The 23,503-nt window shown below is 38.3% G+C and overlaps 2 protein-coding genes across 2 annotated transcripts in view; one reads left to right on the top strand and one right to left on the bottom strand.

Annotated features, from left to right (window-relative positions):
- Positions 1-5,840, top strand: part of IGFBP7 (insulin like growth factor binding protein 7) — a 74,866-nt gene extending 69,026 nt beyond the window's left edge. The window contains exons 3-5 of the mRNA XM_082837943.1: positions 3,639-3,755; positions 4,430-4,556; positions 5,661-5,840. Coding sequence (XP_082694069.1) covers positions 3,639-3,755; positions 4,430-4,556; positions 5,661-5,680 — 264 coding nt within the window. The 3' untranslated portion in view covers positions 5,681-5,840. The remainder of the gene's footprint in view (positions 1-3,638; positions 3,756-4,429; positions 4,557-5,660) is intronic.
- A 123-nt stretch (positions 5,841-5,963) lies between these two features.
- Positions 5,964-23,503, bottom strand: part of POLR2B (RNA polymerase II subunit B) — a 45,915-nt gene continuing 28,375 nt past the window's right edge. The window contains exons 17-25 of the mRNA XM_082837932.1: positions 13,870-13,966; positions 12,676-12,770; positions 11,175-11,425; positions 11,004-11,093; positions 10,312-10,419; positions 9,459-9,572; positions 8,901-9,061; positions 6,599-6,794; positions 5,964-6,091 (exon numbers count right to left, since the gene is read on the bottom strand). Coding sequence (XP_082694058.1) covers positions 6,002-6,091; positions 6,599-6,794; positions 8,901-9,061; positions 9,459-9,572; positions 10,312-10,419; positions 11,004-11,093; positions 11,175-11,425; positions 12,676-12,770; positions 13,870-13,966 — 1,202 coding nt within the window. The 3' untranslated portion in view covers positions 5,964-6,001. The remainder of the gene's footprint in view (positions 6,092-6,598; positions 6,795-8,900; positions 9,062-9,458; positions 9,573-10,311; positions 10,420-11,003; positions 11,094-11,174; positions 11,426-12,675; positions 12,771-13,869; positions 13,967-23,503) is intronic.

Below are 23,503 nucleotides of genomic sequence, written 5' to 3'. Positions count from 1 at the left end.
ACGATTTATGTCAGAGAATGTTTTGCCTACGATCTCTTCTAGGAGTTTTATGGTTTGTTTTATGCTTAAGTCTTTAAGCCATTTTGAGTTTATTTTCGTGTATGGTGAGAGGGTGTGTTCTAACTTCATTGATTTACATGTGGCTGTCCAATTTTCCCAACACCACTTGCTGAAGAGACTGTCTTTTTCCCATTGTATATTCTTGCCTTTGTTGAAAATTGACCGTAGGTGTTTGGGTCTACTTCTGGGCTCTCTATTCTGTTCCACTGATCCATATGTCTCTTTTCATGCCAGTACCACGCTGTTTTGATTACTATAGCTTTGCAGTATTGTCTGAAGTCTGGGAGGGTTATGCCTCCTGTTTTGTTCTTTTTCTTCAGGATTGCTTTGGCAATTCTGGGTCTTTTATGGTTCCATATAGACCTGAGGATTATTTTTTCTAGTTCTGTGAAAAATGTCATGGGTAATTTGATAGGGACCCCATTAAATCTGCAGATTGCTTTGGGTCATATGGCCATTTTAGCAGTATTAATTCTTCCAGTCCAAGAGCATGGGATATCTTTCCATTTCTTTGAATCATCTTCAGTTTCCTTTATTAATGGTTTATAGTTCTCAGCATATGTCTTCCACCTTCCTGGTCAGGTTTATATCTAAATATTTTATTTTTGGGCGTGCAATTTTGAAAGGTATTTTTTTTTACATTCCCTTTCTTATACTTGTTAGTGTAAAGAAATGCAACTGACTTCTGTATGGTATTCTTCTACCCTGCTGTCTTGCTGAATTCGTTTATCAGTTCTAGTAGTTTTTGTGTGGACAGTTAGGGTTTTCTATACACAGAATCATGTCATCTGAGTATAATGGCAGTTTTACCTCTTCCCTTTGAATTTGGATACCTTTTATTTCTTTTTCCTGTCTGATTGCTGTGGTGTCAGATCATTTTCTAAATGGATTGTAGCAGTTCACACTCTCCCCAGCAATGTTTGGATGTCATTTCCCTGCATCCTCACCAGCACTGAATATTACCACTCTTTTTAGTTTTTGTTAATGATGGGTACAAGTATCATCTCATTAATGCTTTAATTTCCTTGACTACATTCAGAATATTTTTATATTTGAATTTTCTTTTATATGAATTACCTGTTCATAGCCTTAGTCATTTTTCTATTCGGTTGATTCTTGTTATTATCAGTTTGTGGCTTTTTGTACATTAGAGATACTGACCCTTTATCATGTATTACAAATATTTCTTCCTAGCCAACCATTCTTTTATTTGTTTACAGTGGCTGAGGAGCTTAAAATTTTAACAGTTGTGTATTCTATTTCATCATAGAATTCTGAAATTTCACCAAAAAGGCACAGCAAATATGTTCTAAGCTGCATAAATGATCCCTGCAATTCAATGAATGCTTGAGGTTTATCAACCTGTAGCAATCAGACTAATGCATCCTGTTTCTGTAGTCATTGGCACCTTTTTCTTAGTTATTGCTTGTTGCAGCTAAAACACAACCACAGAGGGCTGAGGTGAATTCCTGGGTCTCCCTCTGATTCTTCACCTAGTTGAGGCTCTATGGTGAGCAGTGACTTCTAGGCAGTTTTTTCCACCCTACAAACTTCCAGCCCATTGCACATCTGTAGAATTGTATTAGAAATCACTTTTCTCAGCTCAGCCTGCATCTTTTTTTCTCAAGCCAAAAATGTATTTATCAACCAACTCCCCTTACATAAGTAAGGCAGTAGTTTGCCATATAAAAATTTGCCACGTAAAAATTCTTTGCACTTCTGTATGTTTTCTACATGATATAAAACTTTTTACAATATGTTAATTAATATATGAGTTCTGTTGAATATAAGCATTCATTTTCCAATCAAATACTTAACAAGAACAGTTTCTTGGCACACAGTGGGTCGGGTTAATTGGTACAGAATGCTCTTTACTGAGAGCTACATGAGCTGAGGAGCAACAGCTCAGTTGCTAAGATTCACTATTTCAACACGGTAGTGTTTTTCTGCTTTGGTCACATACAAAACCCTTAAAGAATTCTGAAATTCAATATATAAAGACCAGAGCTATATTACTTTAGCCACTGAATCAAATTAATACTTAAAACCATTATTTAAAAAAAAAGAGAGAAATACCAAAACCATTATTTAAAAACGTTTTTAAATAAATGTTTCAAGATCTGCACTAGTATAAACCATTTCTTCCAGTTTGCAACTTGGAAACTGAAGGAAAAAGATGCCTATTGAGTTTATCTGTTTTGTCTTTATAATATTCATATGAGAAAAACACTGAGATAACCTGGTTTTCTCTCACTAATAGTGGCAATATGGGGAAGTGTCAGGGAAAAAAAGAAAAGCAAACAGGCGAAAACCAGGCATTCCAAATAAGTAATGCTAGGTATTTTTTATAGAGTAGGAGTTGGCCTAGATTCCACATGGTTTGCCGAGTGCCAATCCTGGTGTCATGAAGCAGAAAAAATAAAGGGTGGGTTTGATGCTGAGACAACAGCTTAGTAACAGCATGTGGTGGCAGTGGGCTCACAAGTAGGAGAAGCAACTCTGATGTAAAGTGTCAAAAAAAAAATTAGATACTATGATCTAACGCAAGATTTGCTTAATTATAAAAGAAAATGAAAACTACCTATTTGAGACTGTAAATCCTTTTTTCTAATTACAAAGGTAATATCAATAAACATCAACCTAACTCTTGAAGGCTGGGATGGAATAAACAAACATTGCTTCATGTATTCTTCGATATATACTTTTAAACCCATCATTATCACAAGCCTTAAAATATTTATACTGTGACTCAGCAATTCCACTTCTAGAAATTTATGCTAAATGTATATGTATGGAGGGGTTACAGGTAAATTTTATTCTTCTGTGAATTTTTATACATTTTCCAAAGTTTACATAATGAGCACAGTTTACCTTTTTAAATGAGGGGGGGAAATAGGACAGTATTCTCTAGTGGCCTCAAGCCAAGGAAACCCAGTTTCTTCTTTCTTCATCTTTCTGAATCTCATCATGACATGCACAGGGATAGCAAGTTTTGTCATAAGAGAACAACGACAGCAGCTCGTACTGGACAGGCGTTTTTGTTCTCAGGTCTTTAGTAAATCATGTGATGAACCCTTAGCCCTCAGAATAAAGTAATGGTATTGGCTTTGGACTCTACCTGTTATTTTCCATTGATGAGGCTGTTGCAGGAAGAGTCCCAAGAGTTGAGCCCTTACACAAGGTCCCAAGTATCAAACCTAGGACTCGGTGACAGTTTATCAAAATGGCATATGGCAAACAAGACCCAACATTGAGAAGCAGAATTTACAAGGGCATGCGTTAATGATGGTAGCCAGTGGCAGGAAAGTGTGAGTCTGTATTCCCCAAACATGCAGAAAAATACATTAATTCAAAATATACAAGCTTAGAGGGAAACTGACAGGAAGAAGTAAAAAAAAGAATGTATATTTTACATAAGTATTCAGGAAAGGGTAATATGGAAATTGCTGGGTTTAATCCAGTTAGAAAGTCTGATGCATACCCTGTGCAATTCTAGGAATGTTGACCACTTCCAAGCTGATGATCCAGTGCAGAGAACTCAGACTATATCCCCCACCCCCGCCTTTTTTTTTTTGTAGGTTAAAAGGGGTCATTATGGAGTTCAAAGAACAGAACTCTTGCCTGGCGACCGAGACAACCTGGCCATTCAGACCCGGGGTGGCCCAGAAAAGCATGAAGTAACTGGCTGGGTGCTGGTGAGTACCAAGAGCTAGCAAGGATTTCACTCTTAGGAATACACAGAGCAAACCAAAGGTGCCTGATGTACTACCAGGCTCAAAGTATTCGTCTGCCCTTCCACATCTCTTTAGAACAGCCTTACCACGAGCTGCTGTTTCTCTTTCAAAGGAAACTTAAAAAAAAAAAAAAAAAAAAAACAGCTGAGATTTATTAGGATGTTTTGGAAATCACCAAAAAAATAAGTGAGAACCAACTTTTTTTTTCCCCTAAGAGTTCAAAGCAAAATCCTCAAAGGGAACTAATGACCCAAGCATTATTTTAATCAATTATTGATTATTTTACTTGACCTCTGATAGCCATGGACACGCATGGATAGTACTTAGATCACATACCCTACACCAAGGTCTCCCTCAAATGAGGATATGTGCACCTATCCTGTTTTTAACCTATGCAACGTGACCTGAAGTTGTCCATGACAGCTTTACCTCATAGTAGGAATCCTCCTGGCAGACCAAATACGATAGCTATACAATTACTCCTAACACAAGACTTGCACTGTTTCTAGCAGTAGAAATACTTTGCTATGAAACGCCTGGTCATGTTAGGAAACTTATGAAATAACGACCTAAATGAAGTCACAAGAAAAAAGTTCACTGCCATAGAGAAACTAAAGATCCTTTTTCTTTCACAGGTATCTCCTCTTAGTAAGGAAGATGCCGGAGAATATGAGTGCCACGCATCCAATTCCCAAGGACAGGCTTCGGCATCAGCAAAAATTACAGTGGTTGATGCCTTACATGAAATACCAGTGAAAAAAGGTAGGTAATAAATCTCATAACCATTTAAAAATGACTAGTGCTTTTGTTTAATAAAGGACAGAACCAAGTATGAAAGTATCAGACATAGCTCTTAATGAAATTCTGTGATGTTAGGAATCCACAAGGGAAGGACATTAAGTATGTAATCAAAATGTAGAGTGCATGGCTCCAAAAGAACATTCAGTGGTTGATGGAATGCTATTATTATGACTCAGATGCTTTCACTTTATCTTACACATAAGAGTCAAACCTGACTGGAATGGTTTATATTTCCCATAACTTTCTATCTTCACAGCATTTTCCTTAGTGTTGTGACTATTGTATTAAATTCCCATTTAAAAGGATATGACTGTAGACAATTCTGGTCCTTCACTTTGAGCTTTTATAAGAAAAAACCCAGAAAGAGTATATTGGCAAGTACTCAATTCTGTTCTGCCTCTATCCACTTCACTGTCAAAAGCTTCCTCTTAAGCATCCATCCTGGCGGTATGAGAGTAATGCTACTTTACATTTATATAGTTCTATTAGACTGATGTCTGACTTGGTTTTTCCTTAAACCAAAAATAACGAAATTTACTGTCAGCATTTGTCAAAACCATTCCACTGTGTGGATCACTCAGCTGCGGTACGAAAGGAAGAAATATCAAGTAAAGATGTGTTTGGTCAGATTCTCTTCAGCCAAGATGTGTAAAGTCAAGTGATGAAACAGAGCAGTAGCTAAGAGTCATGTGTTTGAGTCTCAGCTCTGCCACTAATTATTCCATTTTAAATTCTGAATGAGAACTGGATGACAAAGGAAAGTTCCTTGGCCTCTCTGGATCTCACCTTGCTCATCTGTGAAACATGCTTCTCCCAGTTCTATAGTAAGGTCTGTCACTTACAGATAGGCAAGTACAACAAAATCACCTTCCACATCTAAAACCATATGGCTCAAATTCCAAAAAGCACTCCCACCATATCATTTATAGTTACTCACACATCCTTTATCCCCACATTTTAACATCTTCATTTATTTGGAAACAAACAAACACTAAACTACCTCAAAATTAGAAAGTCAACCATGTCCATATAAGTAACTTGTTTTTATCTTTTCTTTTTAAACAGGTGAAGGTGCTGAGCTGTAAACCTGCAGAATATATTAATCTGCATAGCTAAAAGTAGTCATGGGTAACTACAACCCCTGTTCTTGCCTAATAACCAGTTTCTTTTCATCCAGTCCACTAACACTTTAGTTATATTCACTGGTTTTACACCATGAAATACAAAATAAAGATAACACATCAAGACTGTCTACAAAAATTTGTCTATTTACAGAAGAAAAGCATGCATATCATTAAACAAAACAAATAAAATGCTTTTTCTCCTAGTGCAAGTACATTTTTGTTGTTTTAAAAATTTTTTAAAAGCTATATCATAGAAACAAGACACAAAGATTTTTAAAAGAGCTAAACACTCATCATTCGAGGTGCAATACTCATAGACATGAGTTCCTGAAACAACAGTTTGCATGCATAAGGCATTCGCACCAAAGAGATCTGGGGGAGAGAGAAAAAAAGGTAATTAGCAAAGCTGTATTGAAGGGACCCCACTTCCCTACCCCAGAAAAAGCTAAAGACTTGGTACTGGAGGTGATGAACAAATGAGGCTGATAACACTCATCCTACCTTGGCCTTTGGTGGCTCTCCTCCTAAAAGGCTTTGGTATTCTGCCCTTTCTGCCAGATATAATTTATATTCACCCTTCTCAATTAAAAGGTTTAAACAAAACTCATTGTTTAAAATTCCTTGTACAAGGTCTTATTATTTCCAAAAGATGAACAGCTTAGCTTAGAGAAATTACCACACTGAAACTTAATTAGTTTTTAGAAAAACAGAATTGTTACCTTTTTCCTCATTTAAAACTAGGACTCTTATCTTATAGAAGCATGCTATCAAAATTGTGAAAATGCCAATCTGTTCCACCACACTAAATCTGCCTGGATGATTAGGCCAACGTGGTTATATCCTGAACAGATATCAACTGTCAGTAAGGCATGTACATACCTGGGTTTTATTTCGGCAGCCCCTGCATTCATACGTATGGGTCCTGGTGTTAGCGATCGCCATTATTCCACAAAGATTGCAAACATGAACCTGATATGGATCTGATGCCTCAAACAGTCTTTCCCTTAAAAACTGGGCTGCTCCGTGGGCAATCTGACAATCTCGTTCCATTTCTCCAAAACGCAGGCCACCATCACTGTCATGGAAAAAACAACAGACTATTTTGTACTGATTTTCTATTATCATAAAGAATATTAGAAAGAAAGAGAACTAGACTCCGATTTTTCTACTCTTGCATTCTCTCTATATGGTGGGGAGGGTGAGAAGTCTACCAACTATTTGGTGTGCATTAGAAGGTCCCCAGAGTAAACACATAAGATTCTCAAGTATAGCATATACTTTTCCAAATAAAATACAATGAAGTACAAAATAAAATCTCATCAGACTATTTAACTTACTAGAATTCACCTCTATACTAAAAAATGAATAATAAAAAAGTCAATCTAAATAAAGCAGCTTCTCCATGAATGAGACTCCCAGGCAATCAAACCTAAAATGATAAATGCATGTTGGCAAAATGCATGTTGGAAAGAACAGGTGACTAATCACAGGTTTCCCCAGCATGTAAGTGAAATGCATTGTTCTGATGGCCAGGCAAGTGGATGATGGCTTCCTTAACATTCTTAATGTACAAAATACATAAGATCAATGAGCTTCTAATGATATTACCAAAAACAAAACATTTGGTCAGCTTTGGAGGATTCTAGGCAACTACCGCGTCATTTTGAAAATTGGTAAATAAAAGGAAGGAATTAAGCATTTATTTTGCCTTTTAGTATATGAACCATGTCACCAGGTTAGCAGCTGAGGAAACAACATTTCTCTCTATGAAAGTATTCCAGCTAATAAATGAAGAAATGATAAATTAGAATCTCATCAGTTTGCAAACCTTTAAATAATTAAAGGGTTTTTTTTTGTTTTTTGTTTTGCAGTACGCGGGCCTCTCACTGTTGTGGCCTCTCCCATTGCAGAGCACAGGCTCTGGATGCGCAGGCTCAGCGGCCATGGCTCACGGGCCCAGCCGCTCTGCGGCATGTGGGATCTTCCCGGACCAGGGCATGAACCCGTGTCCCCTGCATCGGCAGGCGGACTCTCAACCACTGCGCCACCAGGGAAGCCCAATAATTAAAGGTTTTACGTAATGATCATTAATAGCTGCTAAAGTCATAAAAGGGACAACCAGATATTGAAAGTATACAGCACTGCCTTTGAAGTATTACTGTGAAAGAACACAAACCCTTCACCTCATCAAGGCTCTAGATCTGATTAGCTATTTACAAGAAAAATAGGAACACAGAGCCCAGGAATGCAATCAACAAAAATCCAGACTGTGAGAGGGAATTCCTTGGCAGTCCAGTGGTTAGGACTCAGCGCTTTCACTGCTGAGTGAAAATATTTTCCAAATGACCAAATATGATACTATAAAATTACATAAGTATAAAAGATACAAAGTGTAAACCCAATGGATTTTAATATAATAAACATAAAAGATTCACTTAAGTGGTTTCAAATTCTACATCACAAGTAACCTTTAAGAAAGGACAACTTGGACTTCCCTGGTGGCACAGTAGTTAAGAATCCACCTGCCAATGCAGGGGACACGAGTTCGAACCCTGGTCTGGGAAGATCCCACATGACGCGGACCAACTAAACCTGTGCGCCACAACTACTGAGCTCGCTTGCCTAGAGCCCGTGCTACACAATAAAGAGAAGCCCGCACACCACACAAATAGTAGCCCCCGCTCGGAGCAACTAGAGAAAGCCTGCACGAAGCAACGAAGACCCAACGCAGCCAAAAGTAAATAAATTTATTTTTAAAAAAAGGACAACTTGTTTTGGTGTAGCATCAAAAAAAAAATCCACAATCACCTGAAAATTATTAAAATATTCTTCCCTTTCCAACCACAAATCTGTGTGAGGTCAGATTTTCCTCATATAGCAATACTTAATTATAAAAAATAAAATCCTGCGATGGGATGAATGCAGAAGCAGACACAATAATCCAGCTGTCTTCTCACAAACCAGTTCATTTAAAAAGATTTGCAAAAAGGTAAACCAATGTCACTCATCACTAAATTTACTTGGAAAATATTTAAACTAAGGAGCCTGCCTACTGCAACTAAGACCCAGTGCAACAACAAAAAAAGATACAACTCCCAGACAAAAGCCTTTGGGGTCCTGGAATCAAGAAATTTGAGAACCATTCCTTTATATAACAATGATGATGATGCAGCTCTCTTACCGAGATCTACCCTCCATGGGCTGCCTATTAAGGATCTGAATAGGTCCCCGAGCACGAGAATGAATCTTATCATCCACCATGTGTTTCAAACGCTGGTAGTAAGTGGGGCCAATAAAAATTTGTGATGTGATTTTTCGACCAGTGAATCCATTGTATAGGACCTGAAACAGATTTTGAAGCAGACTTAAAAGTATTAAACAAGCTCAAAGAATATATGTGCATATACTGTATAATTCCATTTCTATAAAAATCAAAACAGAAAACTATAGTGTAAAGAGAGTAGTCACCGCGGGGGGGGGGTATGATGGTAGTGACTGGAAGGGGACACAAGGGGGGCATCTAGGCATAAAAGGGTTCTGGTAATTTTCAAGATCTGGGTGCCAGTCACACAGCTGTGTTCACTTTGTGAAAATTCATCAACCTGTAAATTTATGATTTTGTATGTAATTTGAAGTATGTGGTATACTTTAATGAAAAATTTAATTTTTTAAAAAATGAAATCACACACATACAAAAAAGAATACTCATAACAAATTACCAATGTAAGAGCAAACATACCTCATTTCCTCTGAGATGGTAGCCATAATCAGATAAAAGATTAGAAATCTTCTGTACATTAACAGCATCATTGAATGGAGTGGCATCACCAATTTCACCCTTGTTAGCTGATACCTTTAAAAAGAAAAGTCATCTCTAAAAGTCTGCTTCCTTCTGTCACCCTTTAGAAGTCTATGTCAATACAAATATATTAAAAAAAAAATCCTTTCTGGAAAGGAAGATTTTGAACTTAAGATTAAGGATTAACTTAAATATCTATGTTATGGAAAGCTGTAATATAGTAAGGTTCATTTTATTAGCATTTTACATAAAATATAACAAACTAATTTACCTAAAAATAAAAGCAACTCAATTATAAGCCTTCAAGTAGGAAACTCTGTGAGGCCAGATACAAAAAGAATGAGACTCCCAAGTACTTCCTACGACTCAAGGAAAATGACATTTTAATGCCCTAAAACCAAGCCACCCATGTGTTAAGCTGTAGCCTCTCTGCCTTAATAAGATACTCAAAAATAGAAAAACCTCCACTGAAAGATGCATGCATAGCTAATAGTATAGCTATAAAACCATTAGGTTCACACTGAACTAACCACCATTTATAGAAAAGAACCAGTCAAAAGAATAAACATATATACAAGTAAAGGCTGGATGTAGTAAATTTTGCAAAACTTCTCAGTCATAACTTTGCAAAGTTTGGCAAAAAAGAGAGACATAATCAAACCAATTTAAAAGCAGGAAAGTTAAGTGTCATATTGGCTTTTTCCAAAGTACTCTGGCTCAAATGAAAGAAATGACCTAACATTTCAGAAGAAACATCAATTTGGAACCTATATTTTTAAAGAAAATCTCTTACCTTCCCTTGAAGACATTCGATCAAGTGACCAATAGTCATACGAGAGGGAATGGCATGGGGATTTATGATGATATCGGGGGTGATACCTTCGCAGGTGAAAGGCATATCCTATAAAAGAATTTTTTTTAAAGACACTTAAAAAAACTTAAATCTCTTAGCTAGAGAACTAGAACTAGCTCCCGCTCATCTAAACTTTTCTATGTCCTAAATTCTGTTCAACGTAGTGTGTTCACCTACTTATTCAACACTAAAATTAGGGCTTCCCTGGTGGCGCAGTGGTTAAGAATCCGCCTGTCAATGCAGGGGACACGGGTTCGAGCCCTGGTCCGGGAAGATCCCACATGCCGTGGAGCAACTAAGCCCATGCACCACAACTACTAAGCCTGCACTCTAGAGCCCATGAGCCACAATTACTGAGCCCACGAGCCACAACTACTGAAGCCTGCGTGCCTAGAGCCCATGCACCACAACGAAGAGCAGCCCCCGCTCACCACAACTAGAGAAAGCCCACACACAGCAATGAAGACCCAATGCAGCCATAAATAAATAAATAAATAAAATCTAAAAAAAAAAAAAAACACTAAAATTAAAAGTCAAGCCTTTACTGCCTCTGGGCTCTCAAGTTAAAGAACATTTTGATTTAATAAAATGTTCAACAAAACTTTGGGTTAGAGGTGATAAAAGATACCTACCTCTTGTCTATACTGAATACCACAAGTACCCTTTTGACCATGTCGACTAGCAAATTTGTCTCCAATCTGTGGAATTCTAACAGAGCGTACCTGAATTCACACAAAAAATAGGTTAGTTAAGTCATTCTGATTTACTTTCTATAAATAGCAATATGACAAAGCTATACTCACCCTTATTTTACAAAATTTATATCCTTCTTGGTTGAGAGTTACCATAACCTGATCCACAATGCCCGTCTCACTAGTCCTGAGAAAAGTGCTACAGTCTCTCTTAGTATAGCGTCTGTTAGTGCCCTCCAATTCATCTTCATTTTCAGGCAACGTGACTGTTTTGCCTATAATAACATCATCTCCTGATACACGAACCCCAGGAGCTATCAAACCATCATCATCCAGCTTGTCATAAATAGCATGCCTCATACCTGAGAAGAAAGAGATAGAATTTTCTGAAATGGTAATACCATAAAGAAAATTATTTAAAATGTCCCATAATCCCCCTCCCCAAAAGATTAAAAACCAAATATATAAATCAGTTCCAAGTCAGAGAGAAGTTCATAGGAATCTCTAACATGTGTAGTAATGTGCCCTTATTCCAAATACTACAAACTATTCTGAACTCGGTAGAAAAGCACTGGGCTGATTCAGACTCTCCATTTGCTAAGTGACTTTGGATAAGTGTGTTGCCATCTTCTGATCTCTGTATTGCATAAGGAAGAGTATCTATGTCCTCTACATATAAACTCCAACAGAAAGTTTGAATTTAATCTTCTATAATCTTAACTCCACTGAACACCAATTCACTACCACAGAGAACCACCCACAGGAAATGGAGTAATAGGAAGATACCTAAGGAAAAAAAAAAACATTTTACTTCATGCAATACTATTAAAAGCCAAAACTGGGCTTCCCTGGTGGCACAGTGATTGAGAGTCCGCCTGCCGATGCAGGGGACACAGGTTCGTGCCCTGGTCCGGGAAGATGCCACATGCCGCAGAGCGGCTAGGCCCGTGAGCCATGGCCGCTGAGCCTGCGCGTCCAGAGCCTGTGCTCCGCAACAGGAGAGGCCACAACAGTGAGAGGCCCGCGTACCGCAAAAAAAAAAAAAAAAAAAGCCAAAACTATAGGAGAGATAACCCTTTTCCCTGGGATATCCTATCCATCCCACTTTATACAGCTTTTAAGTGACTGTAAAAATAATAACTAGAAAATAAGTTTTGAGTTTTCCAGAAGAAACAGAAAGTTCTAGGCATCCTCTCATTAGCTATTTGTTAAATACATACAAATAGTGTGGCTAGACAAACACTATGGTCACACCACAATGTGAAGAGGAGAGGAAGTTCCCATGCAAATAGATAAACTGAGGGACAGGACACAGTACAAGTGAGAATGGGGCTGAGGTGTGTCCCATGAAATTACATGACCTCTCTGATATCCTAAATCCCCTCCTCAATGCAAGACTTAGCGGAATGGAAGGACTATAGCAAGCCCACTCCTAGGTGCAAAGACTTCTGGCAAATATACCTATTTCCTTAATATAAGCTCTAAGAATAATAAGAAAACATACTCCCACATGGCAAAAAGAAAGGGGGGCGGGCAAAACCCAAAAAATTAATCAGGAAAACCATGGTAAGCTAACTTTGAATTCCATAATTTCAATGTCAGTATTGCTTACCCTGGCAAGTTTCACGTGTAGGCTTCTCAAAAACTTCTTCTTGATCAAACCCTTTTTTAGACTCCTGTTCTTTGTATGATCGATAGAAAACAGACCTAAAAACACATGGTTCTAAAGTTAACTTCTATTTTCCTTTAATAATAGGGCTTAGAACATACCAATAAATTTTACTTAATTGATATGTGGTAATTTAAACCATGGCAATTTAAACCATGAATCTGGGACAAGAGTTAACTGTATTAAGGGTCAAAGTTAAGTCATAAGAGCTGTACAGGCCACACATGTAGCATTTGACCCATAACCTTAACACAGCTGGAATTATATGTGAGACCAGGAAGGACTAATGTCACTGAGTCCAACCTCCTACCCAAAATAAGAATCCCTCCCATAATAACCCTCAGAGATGGTCACCCAGGATCTGTCCCAATATTTCTAGTGAGAAGTTTATGATATTAAGCTATAACGTCCACCTCTGGTCTTAGTGCCTATCCTCTGAAAACTATACAGAAAAAAATCCATCCTCTCTTAACTCCCAGTTTTTTAACCAACTTTCACATACCATGGATTTGAGATTAATGTTTGACAATAAAATAAACTGAAGAATAGAAGATTGAAAAAGAAAATATACTATAATTTTAATAGTAGTTATTGGGTTGGCCAAAAAGTTCATTCGGGTTTTTCCATAACATCTTACCAAAAAACCCAAACGAACTTTTTAGCTAACCCAATATTCATGGGTCCTGAAACTCTAGGTTTATTTTTACTTTAGATATTTCTATATTATCTAAACACAAACATTTATTTGCTTACAAATAAAGGGGGGCTCAAAATATTAGCAACTGAAAATCCTCAGATACAAGAAGCAGTGTCTTCAGTTGTTCGTGACCATCACCCAAGCCTTCTGCTTTCTGGAGTAGGGCACTGATTTTACCACACTAACCCCTATATAGGAAACCATATAACAACATGTGCCTGGCAGATATCCACAACGTTTCATGAATGGAGGCAGAAGATTAAATATCCTAACAGAAAAACTTCTCTGCTGTCAGATCAAAATTTCTTCCGGACTGACATTTAAAACCCCCAAAAGTTTGGAAACACACAATTCGCACCTATTTTTAAAGAACTTTTTAAAAATAAAATATTAATATTTCCACCATGTATGTATTTTGACAACTTTTATAAATAGCTGACCTGAAAAAGCCTCGGTCTACAGCTGAACGATTCATGATAACAGAGTCTTCTTGATTATATCCAGTGTAGGATGCAATGGCCACAATTGAGTTGATACCTGCAGTGCATTTAAGAGAAAACATTAAAGCACCATATGAGAAACAAAGAAAAATTACCCCTTTCTTTTAAATTAATTTTATTTAATCATATTTGCCTCAAATGTTTTCACCATGGTAACTGTCAAAGTCTACTCCTCCTGGAATAGCAATCTGTGAGACAACTACTCTGATGGCTAAATGTTTGATATAAGCAAGTTTTTAATATAAACAATCTTATTTAGTTGCTGCTGCCAAAATTATTTTTGATGAGACCATAAAGATTTAAAGTATCAAGTATTGATAAACAAAATTGATAAACCTTTAGCTACACTCATCAAGAAAAAAAGGGAGAGGGCTCAAATCAACAAAATCAGAAATGAAATAGAAGTTACAACTGACACCACAGAAATACAAAGGATCATAAGAGACTACAAACCACTATATGCCAATAAAATGGACAACCCAGAAGAAATGGACAAATTCTTGGAAAAGTACAATCTCCCAAGACTGAACCAGGAAGGAATAGAAAATATGAACAGACCAATCACAAGTACTGAAATTGAAACTGTGATTTAAAAACTTCCAACAAAAGTCCAGGACCAGATGGCTTCATGGGCAAATTCTATCAAACATTGAAAGAATTAACACCTATCCTTCTAAAACTATTCCAAAAAATTGCAGAAGAAGCAACATTCCTAAACTCATTCTATGAGGCCACCATCACCCTGATACCAAAACCAGACAAAGATACCACAAAAAAAAGGATCACACACCATGATCAAATGGTATTTATCCCAGGGATACAAGGATTTTTCAGTATCTGCAAATCAGTGTGATACACCACATTAACAAACTGAAGATAAAAACCATATGGTCAACTCGATAAATGCAGAAAAAGCTTTTGACAAAATTCAACACCCATTTATGACAAAAAATCTCCAGAAAGTGGGCATAGAGGGAACCTACCTCAACATAATAAAGGTCATATATGACAAACCCACAGCTCGCATCGTACTCAACAGTAAAAAGCTGAAAGCATTTCCTCTAAGATCAGGAACAAGACAAGGATGTCCACTCTCACCACTTTCACTCAACATAGTTCTGGAAGTCCTAGCCATTGGCACTCAGAAAAGAGAAAGAAAGAAAAGGAATCCAAATCGGAAAAGAAGTAAAGCTGTCACTGTTTGCAGATGACATGATACTATACACAGAAAATCCTGAAGATGCTACCAGAAAACTTACTAGAGCTCATGAATGAATTCAGTATAGTTGCAGGATACAAAATTAATACACAGAAATCTCTTGCTTTTCTATACACTAACAACAAAAGATCAGAAAGAGAAATTAAGGAAACAATCCCAATAACGATCACATCAAAAAGAATAAAATACCTAGGAATAAGCCTACCTAAGGAGGCAAAAGACCTGTAGTTTGAAAACTATATGACACTGATGAAAGAAATCAAAAATGACACAAACAGATGGAAAGATATACCAAGTTCTTAGATTGGAAGAATCAATACTGTCAAAATGACTATACCACCCAAGGCAATCTACAGATTCAATGCAATCCCTATCAAATTACCAATGGCATTTTTCACAGAACTAGAACGAAAAATTTTTAAATTTGTAATGGAAATTCAAAAGACCCCAAAGCAATCCTGAGAGAGAAAAATAGAGCTGGAAGAATCAGGCTCCCTGGCTTCAGACTATACTACAAAGCTACAGTCATAAAAACAGTATGGTACTGGCACAAAAACAGAAATATGGATTAATGGAACAGGATAGAAAGCCCAGAAATAAACCTACGCACTTATGGTCAATTAATCTAGGAAGAAGGCAAGAATATACAGTGGAGAAAAGACAGTCTCTTCAATAAGTGGTGCTGGGAAAACTGGACAGCTATATGTAAAACAATGAAATTAGAACATTCTCTAACACCATACACAAAAGTAAACTCAAAATGGATTAAAGACCTAAACGTAAGACTGGACACTATAAAACTCTTAGAGGAAAACATAGGCAGACACTCTGACATAAATCAAAGCAATATCTTTTTGGATCCACCTCCTAGAATAATGGAAATAAAAACAAATAAATGGGATCTAATTAAACTTAAAAGCTTTTGCACAGAAAAGGAAACCATAAGCAAAATGAAAATACAATCCACAGAATGGGAGAAAATGTTTGCAAACCAAGTGACTGACAAGGGATAAATTTCCAAAATATACAAACAGCTCATGCAGCTCAACATCAAAAAACAAACAACCCAATCAAAAAATTGGCAGAAGATCTAAACAGACATTTCTCCAAAGAGGACATACAGATGGCCAACAAACACATGAAAAGATGCTCAATATCACTAATTATCAGAGAAATACAAATTAAAACTACAATGAGGTATCACCTCACACCGATCAGAATGGCCATCATCAAAAAACCTACAAACAATAAATGCTGAAGAGGGCATGGAGAAAAGGGAACCCTCATGCATTGTTGGTGGGAATGTAAATTGATACAGCCACTGTGGAGAACAGTATGGAGATTCCTTAAAAAATGAAAAACAGAACTACCATAAGACCCAGCAATCCCACTACTGGACATATACCCAGAGAAAACCATAATTCAAAAAGACACATGCACCCCAACGTTCATTGCAGCACTATTTACAATAGCCAGGCATGGAAACAACCTAAATGTCCATCGATAGAGGAATGGATAAAGAAGATGTGGTACATATATACAATGGAATATTACTTGGCCATAAAAAAGAATGAAATAATGCCATTTGCAGCAACATGGATGGACCTAGAGATTGTCATACTAAGTGAAGTAAGAAAGAGAAAGACACGTATGATATTTGGAATATATGTGGAATGTAAAAAAATGATACAAATGAACTTTTTTGCAAATCAGAAACAGATTCACAGACTTCGAAAACAAACTTATGGTTACCAAAGGGGAAGGGTAGGGGGGAGGGATAAATTAGGAGTTTGGGATCAACAAGGATCTACTGTATAGCACAGGGCACTCTACTCAATATTCTGTAATAACCTATATGGGAAAAGAATCTGAAAAAGAACGGATATGTATATACGTATAACTGAATCACTTTGCTGTACCCCCTAAAAATAACACAATATTGTAAATCAACTACAATATAAAATTAAAATTATATTTAAATAAAGTAACAAGTATTAAAGAAGAAAAAAAGCTGAAAACTCTATAAACTAGTAGATTGCAATATAAGAAATGATTGTTGAATGTGAGTGGGGTTTCTTTTTTTTTAAGATTTATTATTTTTTTATTTTATTTTATTTTTGGCTACATCAGGTCTTAGTTGCGGCATGCGGGATCTTCCGTTGCGGCGCGGGGGCTTCTCTAGTTGTGCCGTGGTTTTCTCTTCTCTAGTTGTGGCGCACAGGCTCCAGGGCACGTGGGCTCTGTAGTTGTGGCACATGGGCTCCAGAACGCGTGGGCTCTGTAGTTTTGCAGCACGTGGGCTCTAGTTGAGGCGTGCGAGCTCAGCAGATATGGCACGCAGGCTCAGCTGCCCCACAGCATTTGGGATCTTAGTTCCCTGACCAGGGATCGACCCCGAGTCCCCTGCATTGCAGGGTGGTTTCTTTACCACTGGACCTCCAGGGAAGTCCCTGAGTGGGGTTTCAATGAACATAATTCATATATACATGAATCATCAGATTTTCCAAAAATTGAAACACACTCAACTCTAAAGCTACAGTAACATAATACCTTGACCTAAATATTTCAAATGTGGAGTAAAAACTATGACTACAGAATACAAAGGAACCAAAATCTGGATGACTGAATGTTTTGGTTATCTAAGTTCTGAATAAACTGTTTATATTTGCTTCCTTAAAGCTAAATTCAACTTTCAAAACACAACCCACCGGGCTTCCCTGGTGGCGCAGTGGTTGAGAGTCCGCCTGCCGATGCAGGGGACACAGGTTCGTGCCCCGGTCCGGGAGGATCCCACATGCCGCGGAGCGGCTGGGCCCGTGAGCCATGGCCACTGAGCCTGCGCGTCCGGAGCCTGTGCTCCGCAACAGGAGAGCCCACAACGGTGAGAGGCCCGCGTACCACAAAAAACAAAACAAAACAAAACACAACCCACCCTTCAAGAGGAGACATACCATTCATTCACACTTTTATGTGTACAGCAGGGATGCAAAAGTTTTCATAAGCAGAGTGCAGGTAAGGGGTGGCAGCACTGCTGGTCTGAGTCTGGGTCACTAAAGACACACTCCTCCAAGTCTCTGATTCTCAGTAATTCCCAACCCAAGGTAGGAATAGATTTGTAGAAAGAGATACACACAAAAAGCAGGCCCTCCTCCCCAACTACCACATTTGCTCCTCCTTAACAACTACATTTCTATGGCCCACTGTGCCACAGAAAGCTTTCCACTAGCTATTTTAAATGCACTGACCATAACATTTTAAAAAATAAATTCACACTAAAGCTTAAATTTCAAGCTTTTCTTGAAAAGTCAGATCTGGCATCACTGAGTCTGCACGTACACATCACAACCACAGCTGAAGCTGAATAGGGCTAACCGCAGCAAAAAGGCAAACCTCTCTTCAACTCCACCTACTCAACCAATCTTGCCTAAGCCTGTAGGAATCTGAGACTGCAAGCTCTGTTGAACAGATAACACGGAACACTTTGTGCTAAATATAACCTTGACTGCTCTCTAAAGAAGGATCATAGTAACAAGAGGGCATCTGTTGTTCTGGGCACCCTGATGGGTTTGTGTACCTGTATTTGGAGCAGGAAAAACTAAAATGCTCTGCTGGGAGAGGAAGGGGAGTAAGAAATCCTCCAAGGGAAAGGCAGTGTCAAGGAAGCTGAGTCCTTCCTGGGAAGGACCACAGATAAAGCACCCAATAGCAGGGAGCCAAGAAGAGTTTTCAGAGATCAGAAAAGTCAAATAGTCTCTCCTCAGGCGTGCAATGAAAACTCCTGAAATCTAAATGATTTCCTCTAAGGAATCTTTAGTAATATCCACACTAGTCACCACTCTTTTGTGTGGATTGTCTGAGAAAACTAGAAGAATTTTAATTTTCACGCACAGTCAAGCTGCATAACACAGAAAAAGTACATAAAGATGCAGGATCCTGACGGCGGGGGGGGGGGGGATCTGAAAGGAGTCGGGAATTGGCAGAAATTCCAGGGTCTTGGGAGATGTAATATGATCCTACTACTAGGGAGCCAGGAGCAGGACATACGTGACATCTGTGATACATCGAATGGGCAAGACTTCCCTAGCACGTCCTCATGTTTCTGTGCAGCGCTACCTATGCCCTCCCTCTTCTCCAGGTGACAGCCTATAGGTGCTCAACTGTCTTGGCCCTTGTGGGGCTTTCCTCCTCTCACGTGACAATCCCTGGATCGCCCACACTTGCTGTATCAACTACAGCCCAGGAGGCAACCCCCTCCATCCTACAACCTTTATCCAAGGTATCTGGGCAAGTCTGAAAGATCAGCTAAATTTAGCTAAAAACAGTAAACTTCTGAATTATATGTCTAATATTTTCTTCTTAGCTTAAAAGCCCCAAATCAAGAAACAATGTAGTGAAGAGGAAACAGCACAAGAAAGTGAAATGGGGGGAAGGTGTACATCTGGTCTAAAAGGGAAAAAAAGGACCAGAGTTTACATTCTGGATTTTCAAATTAAGTTGTATAAACTTTGGGCAAATAACCTTTCTGATCCTGTCGCCACATCTGTAAAACAGAGATGATACAACCACCACTATCACTAATCAGCTAACATTTATTTCTCCCTTATTAACTGCTAGGCACTAAACCTTGAGTTTTAAGTGGATTTAACCATCTAATCATCAGAAAAGCTTTATGAGGCAGGTACTATTATTATTCTCACTTTTTAGGTGAAAAAACATCACAAAGCTTTTATGATGCTTAGAAATAACGTGTAAGGTGCCTTGGCTGGTGGTTCACACGAACTGCTCAATAAATATTAGTAACTTCAAAAAAGTATCTGTGATCTCAAAGACTATAAACATGTGAAATCTAGGATTACAACCCACCTGTCAGCCAGGCTCAAACCCTTTCAGCCATTCTGTCCCCACCTACTTCAAACCTCAGCTCAGCAGTAAGGAGGCTCTAAGTATCTTGACTCACTTTAAGTCAAGGTGAACTTTTGTCCCAAGGATCTTTGCTCCCAGAAGATGTCAACCAAAGAAACAGTACTCTATAGAAATAGGAATGATACTAATCCAAAGACATTCCTTAAGATAACCCTATTAGACCCTTCTCCTTAGGGCTCCTAAGCCCCTTAGAATTTGGCCAATGCAGCTGGCAGGTTAGGCAGGGCCAGAGCTAATAATTCAGCCACGATGGTCAGGAGATTGGTTACATCAATAGATTGAGCAAATAACTAAATATACTGAGGACAACAGGAGCCAGGTTTGTCACTGTCAGAGAATGGAATTCTAAAATAAACACTATGGTGGTGTACTGGGATGGGAGATACGGTATTGATATGAACTCATGGTTCTTTAGTATATAGAGATATAAAAATAGATAAAAGGTGGGGAGGGGTATATGCATACATATATTTTCCTAGTTCCAACAGCCGAGAGGACCTAGAAATGATGACATTATAATAGCAAGGAGCACACCTAGCACCCAGATTTTGGTTTCTACACACTATTCTTTTATCCTAAAAGGAGAAATGACCAAGTCCAAGTTTAGGGGAAGAAAAGCACAAGATGAGGCAAAATGTAAGGAAGTGCTTGAAGAACAATGAGGACCTATCAGGAGTCATCTTGAAGATACTCCCATTGGAAAATCTGGGACAATTTCAGCATCAAACAGGGAGGAATGATAAGATTAGAAAATCACCATTTGGCAATAATCACCTGCTAAATTAATGACTGAAAGTGTGACAAGGAATAGCTATTCACATCATCTCAAAGTATCTTCTCACAAAGACTTATTACTTACCTAATAAGTACAAAATAATTATAATTAAAAAAAGGGGAGAAACCTGACAAACAATATCTTAATTACATGATAAAAGTTAAAATCACTAATAATGGGACAGAGACAGCATGTGCTTCCTGATATCATGCCCTGAGAATATAGCACTGCTTCTATGCTAGTACTGCCAAAAATTCATAACCTCAATATAAATCATGGGAAAACAATAGTCAAACCCAAATTGAGAGACAATGTATAAAGTAACTTGACTGGACTCTTCAAAAATGTGGAGGTCATAGAGACAAGGAAAAACGAAAGAACTGTTCCAGATTAAAGAGACTGAAGAGACATGCACTATCCTGGATTAGATCCTAGACCAATAATGGATATTATGAGGACAACTGGCAAAGTCTGAATTGGGGACTGCTGACTAGATGGGTATCAATGTTAACCCCCTGAAGTTGATGGTTGTACTGTGGAGAATGTCTTTTTTAGGAAACATACACTGAAGAATTAAAGAGTGATGTGGGGGCTTCCCTGGTGGCGCAGTGGTTGAGAGTCCGCCTGCCGATGCAGGGGACACGGGTTCGTGCCCCGGTCTGAGAAGATCCCACGTGCTGCGGAGCAGCTGGGCCCGTGAGCCATGGCCACTGAGCCTGCGCGTCTGGAGCCTGTGCTCCGCAACGGGAGAGGCCACAACAGTGAGAGGCCCGTGTACCGCAAAAAAAAAAAAAAAAAAAAAAGAGTGATGTGGGACTTCCCTGGTGGCACAGTGGTTAAGAATCCACCTGCCAATGCAGGGGTCACGGGTTCAAGCCCTGGTCCGGGAAGATCCCACATGCCATGGAGCAGCTAAGCCCGTGCGCCACAATTACTGAGCCTGCACTCTAGAGCCCACATGCCACAACTACTGAGCCCGCGTGCCACAACTACTGAAGCCTGCGTGCCTAGAGCCCGTGCTCCGCAACAAGGGAAGCCACCGCAATGAGAAGCCCACACACCACAACTAGAGAAAACCCACGCACAGTAACAAAGACCCAACACAGCCAAAAATTAATTAATTAATTAATTAATTAGTCATGTAGCTTCAGGTCTGTAACTTAACTTTTAAATGGTTCAAGAAGAAAGAGAAAGGGAAAGAATAAGGCAAGTGTGGTAAAATGTGAACTAGGAAATCTGGATGAATAGTATATAGGAGTTCTTTGTAACAGTCTTACAACTTTTCTGTAAGCTTGAAATTATCTCAAAATAAAGTTTTTTAAAATATAGATAGATAACAAGATTAAGGCATGAAGCAATAACAGAGCTGAAAGGCTTGTAGTCCCTACCAGCCATGCCCTCACCACTTCGTATCAGTGCCAAAGGAACATTCTATTTCAAATCCAATCCTTCACCTGTTTCTTTTCTTCTCTAGCCATAAAGAAATTATCTAAATGCTGAAGAAAAACACAGCACTGCAAGTATAGCCCAAAGATACCAGCACACTGTAGACAACGTAACAGATTTTGTTTTTCTAGACAATAGTAACCCCTTGTGGAAGACTTTGAAAATAAATCATTCTAACCTGTGAGAATTTGCTATCAAAATGTCAGATCCCCTATTAAATAATTTAAAGTCACTATTTACAAGGCAAACTTTACTAAATAATGTTATCCAGGGTCAAAGCCAAAATTCCGCTAATAATACAGTAAGACAACAACTCTGCCAAAGAACTATGCTGTCTCCTTTACATTCAATACTGATACCCTTCAGTCTTCTCTGCACCATTTTACCCGTTGTCCAGTCTCCTTGAGAACCTCTTCCTGCAACTTCCTGATTCTTCTCCTATCATCTACATCTCAAATCTCCTCTCTGGATTTCTCTTCCTGGTGCCTGACTTTATTTTTTCTGGCTTTATTCTCACTCTGAATTTTCCCTCAGCAATTTCACAGTAATCTATAATTATCATTAATATATCAAAAACTTCACAGCTCTTGATTTGACCTTCTTTCTAACCACATTTGCAACTCACTGTTGGAGGATCATTCCTGAGATGCTTTGGCAGCAACTCAAAATCAGCATGTTGAAAACTGAACTTATTATCTTACGTCTAAAACCTCTTCTTTCAATCTAAAAAAGAGTGGATATATGTATAACTGACTCACTTTGCTGTACAGCAGAAACTAACACAACATTGTAAATCAACTATACTCCAATAAAAATTGATTTAAAAAAATAAATAAATAAAACCTCTTCTTTCTTCTAACATGCTCCCAATGTTATTAATAGTATCTCTCTCTTGATCACCCAAGCCAAGAACACCAACAATATTTCCAATTCCTTTCTCCCCTCTCTTCATCATTCTACATCCAATAAGTAATCAAGTGTTAATCTTAACAAGTGTATTCCAACAGGTGTTTCACGCCCTTACGCTTTTTCATGTCTCAATAAGGACCTTACCATTTCTCACTTAGACCACTACAAGAACCTCTAAGTTACCTCCCTACTTAATACCGTATATGACTCTAATCGATCCTTTACGTGACTGCCAGAATTATACTGTAAAATAAATTTGTAACTGTATCACTTCCTTGTTCAAAAAGGCTGGATAGGGTTTC

This window comes from Leucopleurus acutus (genome assembly GCF_964270905.1).
Source record: "Leucopleurus acutus genome assembly, chromosome: 4".
In the NCBI taxonomy this organism is placed as follows: Eukaryota; Metazoa; Chordata; class Mammalia; order Artiodactyla; family Delphinidae; genus Leucopleurus; species Leucopleurus acutus.
The sequence above is the reverse complement of the archived record's forward strand: the minus strand, read 5'-3'. Positions and strand labels throughout refer to the sequence as shown.